The 8,294-nt window shown below is 41.3% G+C and overlaps 1 protein-coding gene across 1 annotated transcript in view; it reads right to left on the reverse strand.

The window, feature by feature from the left end:
- The window catches only part of APOB (apolipoprotein B), a 40,570-nt gene that overhangs the window by 29,264 nt on the left and 3,012 nt on the right, over positions 1-8,294 (reverse strand). The window contains exons 2-9 of the mRNA XM_018573914.1: positions 8,062-8,100; positions 6,705-6,820; positions 6,470-6,615; positions 4,346-4,490; positions 3,872-4,021; positions 3,124-3,248; positions 1,962-2,044; positions 1,430-1,646 (exon numbers count right to left, since the gene is read on the reverse strand). Coding sequence (XP_018429416.1) covers positions 1,430-1,646; positions 1,962-2,044; positions 3,124-3,248; positions 3,872-4,021; positions 4,346-4,490; positions 6,470-6,615; positions 6,705-6,820; positions 8,062-8,100 — 1,021 coding nt within the window. The remainder of the gene's footprint in view (positions 1-1,429; positions 1,647-1,961; positions 2,045-3,123; positions 3,249-3,871; positions 4,022-4,345; positions 4,491-6,469; positions 6,616-6,704; positions 6,821-8,061; positions 8,101-8,294) is intronic.

Genomic DNA, 8,294 nt, shown 5'->3' on the forward strand with positions numbered 1-8,294 from the left:
CGGGCATGACTTCCGTCACCAGAGCTGGAGGGACAGAGCTTGGCTAACCATGGTTTACATAATTATTGGGCTGATTCATTTTATAAGATTGATGGATGGAAAATACAGCATCAGACAACCACCGCTTCAGCAGCCAGCACACTAAATAGCCTTTGACTTTAAATACTAGTTAGAACAAATCCTTGGCTTGATGTTGTCCTCGGGTACAAGCAAAGTTGAATTCACTTTTTATGTTAAAAGTATTCCATTGCAATTGTAGTTGCATGCGTACCATCGATTGATGGTACTTACAGTTTAAATGCTGCTTGTGAATTTTTAAATTTTTTTAACAGCTATTTATTTTAGCATTTATAGGGCTATTAACAACTACGGCCATGGCACATTCATTGAATGGAAACTTTCAGTTTAAACTGGAAAAACTTTAGCCTGGGAACTCTTTGTGCAGCATTCACTTTGTAACCAATGGTTAGGCTCTATCCTACTATTGTTTTGCAGTGCTTGATAACATTTCAGATCCTCATAGACAATCATTTAACATTAGTGTGGTCATGATGTGATAACAGATTTCACCAGCAGGTGGCAATCGAGGGCTTGAGGAAATGTTGGACTCTACCATGTTACCACATAGGGCAGGGGGTACCTAAGCTTTCTAAACAAAGGGCTATTCATTGTCCTTAAGACTATATGGGGGCTAGTGGAAGTAGAACATTCCTGAGCATCAGCAGGAATAAACATTGGCTCAGGCTTAGTGGTTAGTGGGAGTAAAAATCTAGCACCAGTGGTCAGTGCAGGATGGAATAATGCCCCAATGTTGGTGTTAGTGGAAGGAATAATGCCCCATTGTTGGTGTTAGTGGAAGGAATAATGCCCCATTGTTGGTGTTAGTGGAAGGAATAATGCCCCATTGTTGATATCAATGGGAAGAATAGTGCCCCATCAGTGGTGTCATTGGAAGATATAAGGTTCAATAGGTATCCCACCGCAAAGATGTTCACTTGATCAGTTTTCTTCGATGTGCTGGTGACATTTCATTTTTTTAATTGGAAGAAATAACACCTCATTGTTGGGATCAGCAAGAGGAACAGTGCCCCTTGATAGTGTCAGTGGCATAAATAGAACCCTATCAATGGTGTCAGTGGGAGAAATGATGCCCTATTGTTGGCATTATTTGGAGGAATAATGCCTCATTAACTGTGTCAGAGGTGGGAACTGTGTCCAGTTGTTGGTGTCAGTGGATGGAACAGTGGCCCAAGGGCAATATAAAAGCAAGCAAAGAGCCACAACTGGCCCGCAGCCTACAGTTTGGAGACCACTGGCATATAACAATCATATGTTAATAGAGGATTTCTGTTTGAAGCGCTAATTCACTATGAAGAAGGGACTCTCAAAATAGGAATATCAAAACCGTTTACTAATATATGGAACCTACCTTGACAGCTGCATGAGTCTTGGCACGAGCGGGCCCAGAGTATCATTGTTGAGGGATCTTAGTGCAGTTACCAGTTTGTGGAAGCGGTTTGCTCTTTGCTGGTTTTGCTGGCTAGTTGACAATTTCTGCAGCTCCATGAGGTTATCCAAAACTGCATCTTCATTAGTGGACTGGAACTGAGAAGCCTCCAGGGCTAAGCCTTTGACCACTGCTGAGTCTGGGAGCACAAGATGTACAGTAGGTGTTACTTTTATTACAAACTAAGTATAATCAGTTGTTTCTGTATTCAACATTTGCTTTACAGCGTTTAGGTCATAAGGACACAAAACCTTATCTACAGAGATACAAATCTAAAACAAGATCTACCACGAAGGAAGTTTAGACACCTTCTGTGACTTGATACCCCAAGGATGAGGATATCAAAAGGATAGATGGATAGGAGGATCCAACAATCATACTGTCCACTCTACATGCTAATGTAGGTTGCCTAACAAATGTCTCAGGTTGGCATATAATAAGGACACATCTTCACCTGAAAACTCTCTGCTGTTGGTTTTTGATACATCCTCCAGTTTTAACGTCTGTGTCACTTTAGCCATCATACCATACTGGTTTCTGAAGTACAGAAAGAAAAGCATTAAACACATACACTCATAAGTGAAAACAAACAATGAACTACTAATGCTAACCAGCAACCACTGCAGATGTTCTGAACATCCACTTGCTTTGCCTAAATCTGCATGCTCTGCACCCAAATTCAAACAGAATCCATCACTTTGATGTACTGATATTTTTTTACACCAAGATTTTAGTATGTAATAGATAGAATCAGTAGGTGTATGTGGGAACTCTTATCCTCCGTCACAAGCAAGGGTTCTTAGATTACCATGCTACCGAATAAGGGGCTGGTGTGCTACAGCAATGCCTAGATGAAAAATTGAAGCATTGAGCAGTTTACTTTTAACCCTTGCCCCATTTCCACTTTATCTGAATTTAACCATCCAACCTTTTCCTACTCCACCCAACTGCATCCATCCTTGGACAAGTCATTTCCCTTTTCTTTAAACCCTCTCTGCTTAAAACATAATAAAAAAAAAAAATAATTCCGTGTTTCCCCAAAAATAAGACCTAGTACTATTTTTGGGAATTGCTAAAATATATAAAACCTACCCAGAAATTAAGACCGAGTTGTGACCCTTCCCAGGGCCGGTGGCATAAGGTAGAACTTGAAGAGCCGGTTGAGAGGCCGGAGAGAATCCGCGGTGCCAACAAAGCCACCACTAGAGGAAGCGGGGCGGCAGCGGAGGGAGCAGAGCTGCATAAGCGGATGCTTCCTCTATAGCGCCGGTTCCTGTCACAGGCAGAGTGATACCAAATGCACTCCACCGTTGAGGAATCGATAGTGAAAGCGAGTTTTGCTCACTCTGGCCAGCGCTTGGTTACCATATTGCTCTTGGAAAGGTACAGCACTCCTGATTGCCCTGATCACTATATTTTTGTACATGAAAACATGTAGACTGTCGTACATGAATAAGTGTGGATTGTTGCACATTAAAAAAAATAAGACCTACCCCGAAAATAACCTTGAGCCGAAAAAATATAAGACAGTGTCTTATTTTTGGGGAAACACAGTAATAATAATAATAATAACAATACTAATGCACCAGACATAAAGTATTCAATATAACACTAACTTGTGAGAAAATGGAAGGAACATATGAGTCTCCACACAGGATACTTCTGAAATGTGCTTTCGTCTAGGTTCCAAGCTGTACTGGCATGACTGGCTGCTGCTGAGCAGGGTGGACAATGGAGCATTCTGGGGGGAAAAAAAATTGTTAGACCAATTATATAGGATCCGATATAAAATGCAAGATCTGATTTAAAGTGTCCATGTCAAACCGTAGAAACCAAAATGGTAAAAAAATGTATGAAACCGGCCCTGCTAAGAACACCTGATATTGCCACACAGCCACTAACAGGATTCACACCAGCATTATAATACCAGGTGGAGAGAGAAAGGTGAAATTGAATTGTTGGCTGCAGGGCAATAAAGACAGCTGTTTGTCCAACACTACAAGGGGAAGCAGTCGCCAAAGGGCATTGGTACTAATATGAAGTCTCCATTTCCTCTGATTCCCTCCTTTCAAAACTGATAGGTAACAAAGTTGCTGCCAGCATTTCATAAAAGAAAACTAAAGGCAGAGTGCCTTTTATCAGCCCTGAGCCTGGGCAAGACATTTCAACTCTGACAGGGAAAGAATACAGCAAAATAACAGCACACACAGACACCCCAGAGAGGTAAGGCTGCATTATCACAACAGCTTAAGCAGGAGATTTGGATACTTATCCCTATTCCTGGCTGGATCTATTTAATCTCAGAGGCTATTGATAATCAAATGCTTTTTGTCCTGATTGGAAGATAAAAGTGTTACAACTTACTAGTCCTTTGAAGAGAGCGATGGGGCTGACATAGTCTCTGAGTGGTGTGAACTGATCACATGTCTTCAGATTCCTGGTCACTTTAATATCTGTGTCTCCTTTCTTTCCAGACACACTGACCTCACTGGTGCATTTACCATACACGGTATCCTGCAAAGAGAAAAATGTATTTAAAAAAATATTGAGCTCCATGCAGATTATACAATTCTTCCTTTTGTATATAAAATTCAGCTACAGTGAGCTGTGATGGACAGACTTACAAAGATGATACCAGCTATACTGAGAACCATTGATCTAGTCAGTCTGTCATTATTTACAATCTACTAACAATATGGCGCCCATGCCGGGGCACAAAGTAAATGCCAAATGGCCATTATTGCTTTAAGACCTTAGTGGGTGTTATCTAATGGCTTGTTATGGTCACTATGTCACCGGCCCAAACAATCTATATACTGAAGGCACAAGCAGTCTTACCATGCCACTGGTCTCCTTTGTCTCATCAGGAACCAGGAGCGATGAGATGATTCCTCTCTTCATATTTAATACATTGACCGGCTCATCATTGTGTGGATATAAATTGACCTGCTTTCCATCCACAACGCTGAAGGTCACTTCATACCTGTAGGCAGTAACATTAAATTACTAAAATGCAGCTGATGTCTCAACAGTTGTCAATGGAGAGTGTAATTGCACCTATTCACAAAGAGCTCCCTCTAGTGGTTGTTCTACAGAACTCTATATTTAATACAATTTTCACAATAAGAAAATATGTAAAAATGTGAAAGCCATATCACAAAATACTTCAAGGTAAATACTACAATAACATAGACCTTTATTTTATTTTGATTAGTGTGTGGAGGGCTTAGGCTCTTGGGTTTTTTTGCTGCCTGAGTACCTGTTTGGGAGATTCACCACTCTGTTTATCCTGATGACCATTGCCACCAATACAGACAGTGAAGGTAAATCCAAAAATTTTGAGTTGTCCCCAGAACAAATGGTAAGGGGAAATCATCCAATGGAGGCACCTGTTTCCGAGGACAGGAGATGCCCCTCACTTTGGGAGATTTCCGTTAAGTTACTGTTGTGTCAATGGGACAGGAAATGAAAGGAAAGTTCCTCAATGGTACACAAACATCAAAAGATAACCTGCCAGGGGTGTTAACCATTCCCTACTCCCAAAAAATGTTTTGGCTGTACATACACTTACAATTTGCATATGTTAAAAATATACTACACCTGATAGGACACACTATAAAGGAGATTTCCGGAACAATTATATCTTAATCCTTGCATTGGGGCTACCCCCACCTTGCAAGGGTTAAGTGCTTGTTTTGTCTAGGGAGCTGAAATAACAAGGATATATTCACCTGAACCACAATCCTGGCTGGCTCCTAGACCGGCGGTCCCTTCAGCCTCGCTCCTCCTCTGCTCTAGCTGTCTAGGTCTAGTAAGTCATCACGTCCTATACAGTCTATGGGACGTGAGGGCGCTAAGGGGAAGACCCTCAGTGAAGCGGAGGAGAAGCAGTGAGGGGTAGTCCCACTGCAGGGCTAAGATTTTATTTGCCCAGAGTTCTTCTTTAAAGATATTGTGATTGCCTGCTTCAGTTCCCTTTATTTATTTCTCAGAAACAACACTCATGCTCCTTTTGCAGGCAACCATGAGTCCCTTGCGCCCCCATTATTTACATTGTCTTTGAGTATAAAGTTCAGCTATTCGGATAACTGCACCGCTATAGCCAAAAGGTTGAGTTGCAATACCAGTTGTCACCAGTAGAGCACCAACACTCCCTGTCCTGGACTAAGAAAGGAGCAGGCTGGGCTTAGAGACCTTGATGCCCTAAGACCCTGATTTCCAACCTGTGGCCCAAGGGCTGCATGTGGCCTTTTAGCGCCTACTGTGTGGTCCTTGGGGCCCCTGAAGACAGTGATCTGCTTTGGTGCTCTCTCAAGCCAGTGAAGGAAAAACATTTTCCAGAGTGGCTTCCAGTAGTTGCTGGTTTGGTTTATTTGTTCACATAATCTTTCCATTTCTTCTTCTATGTTTTGTTTTTTTCCCTCTGATTTTTTTTATAATGGATCTTGCTGAGAGATATATCAAATGCTGCACAAGTAATTATTAAGGGGGTAGTGTAGGGAGCAGAAATGTAGAAGCATTGGCTCTTAAAGGGACTTTAATAGCAGTGATCTCTGGCAGTCTCTGTAATGTATCTCCCATCTATGGCCAGAAACATTTTTCTTGTGTCTCCAACAACTCCTAGAGCATTTTTGCCATTTCGGGCCATCTCCTCCTGAATGTGTCTTCAGTCTCTTACAGGTTTCTGTAACTATATATTGAATGAATATTACCTGTGTCCCTTTGGTGAAGCCAGGGGCTGCTTTTGAGGCCCCCTGTGTCAAGTTAGTTGGCTGCCACTGCCCTAACCAAAACAATGTCCTTTCATACAGGCACTCATCCTCTCCTCTCCTAACCATGTTCTAGAATAAGCCTAGTGACCATCAATGATGATGTCACAACTTTTTGAAGATTTGATCATCTAAAACTGTTCCATTATTTAAAATGTCTGACAAGTTCACTTGAAATATCCATCCCACTTACTTGGACATAGCATTGGAGAAGTCCTCGGAGTTCTTGGACTTCTTGAAGAGTGCTTTGCCCTCTGAGCTTACGCCGTACACCTCTCGCAGGGTGCACTGCTTTATCCTCAGGATGAAGTTGCATGGCTGAGGGACTTCCAGTTCCACCTAAGACAAGGAACAAACAGGTTCACACTCCAATCTGTGCTCTGAATGTGAATTTATATGCATGGTCTAGTCCTGCCATGCCAACTTACTTTGCAGTTGAATCTTGATCCACTTTGTGAGTCAGCTGTACCGGTCACTCCACTGGAGGTTCCAGCCTCATAATTATATGTGTATTTCCTAAGGTGCTTAAATTTTGTTGCATCTCCTAAAATTAGAAAGTCAATGTTAGGTAGATAGGCAACATTAATTAAACCAAATCACACTAAACTCAAGAGTTAAATCTTAAAAATGCATTCAGGTACCTTAACTATTGTGATTGCCTGCTTCAGTTCACTTTATTTATTTTTTAGAAACAACACTCATGCTCCTTTTGCAGGCAACCATGAGTCCCTTGCGTCCCCATCAGGGTTATTCACTAAAGGGTGAAGAGTCTGCAGAAGACAGGAGAAGTGAACAATCTAGGACAAAATAGCGGAATTGGAAAACATCTCCAATTCAGCTCACTTTCCAGTCCAGCTATGTTGTCCTAGATTGTTCACTTCTCCTGCCTTCTCCAAACTCTTCACCCTTTTGTGAAGAACCCTGTTTATATAGCTGTGGACTAACCATACAATGCCTTTGTACTGTCACCCACTAGACAAAAGTAATTCACCTTGAGTAGATAGCCTAGGTAGGTTCAAATATTGCATAGTCTTAGTAAATCTAATGGAGATTGTACAGTCAGACTGTAATGTGTTTGCTGAGATCCACATTGTCTAATTAGTGAGTTTGCGCTTGTCCAAGAGGTCTTTGATAAAGCTTTAACGCGAGGAAGAAGAAGCTTTATTTTAAGTCATGTGACTCATCTTTTTAATACCATCAGCTAAAAATAGCTGTCACTTATTGTAAAATAAGACTCCCTATGCTGGTGTGTTAGCTTTGTGAATTAAGCCTATATGAGTCCGGTTATTGAACGATGTCATCGTTGTCTCGTTGCTGCGCGGATACTAGATGGCAGTGTTGCCTCACTTTAGATAGATGTAACTTTGGTAATCTCAGATTGAGCCGCAGTTCATTTCTTACTATGTGCTGTACAGAACAACATGTATCCAGTGTTCCAGGGAGCAGGGGTGGCCTCCAGCCTTCATTACAAAGGTTAAGCACACAGTACACATTTCATGATCCCCGTAAAGATTAGCGGCAATAAATAATTATCCACACTGATAGGACCGTTATGAAGTCAGCGTTCACATCTGCTGTTTACCCCGCTGAATCTTTGCTAGGTGACATAGTCCATGTTAAAATACATTCAGCAATATTAGCTCCGTATGTCGCAACCCTGGAAATCACCCGATTCCTTGTAATCCTTTCAGTACACAAGAACCAAGGCCGGTTTTACCCCATAGCACAATTGGTCATTTCCACTTTTGATAACAACACAAAAAATGGTAGCATATTATTACTTACTAGAACAACTCGGGCTCTGGCTGTCTGGCCCATCATCTTCTGCAAATATAACAATGAATACAGATTATGTAAATGTATATCATACACATAAGATATAGTTCAGTTTGTCTCTCGCACGCCATCCATAAAAACACATGTAGAATATGACAATATGTACAAAAAGCAAACCCTGATATAGTGATGCCAATTTTATCAAAGCCAGAACAGCATATATAACAAGTGTTTGTATATAT

Source organism: Nanorana parkeri, unplaced genomic scaffold (genome assembly GCF_000935625.1).
Source record: "Nanorana parkeri isolate BGI_ZX_2015 unplaced genomic scaffold, ASM93562v1 scaffold2610, whole genome shotgun sequence".
NCBI classification, from domain to species: Eukaryota; Metazoa; Chordata; class Amphibia; order Anura; family Dicroglossidae; genus Nanorana; species Nanorana parkeri.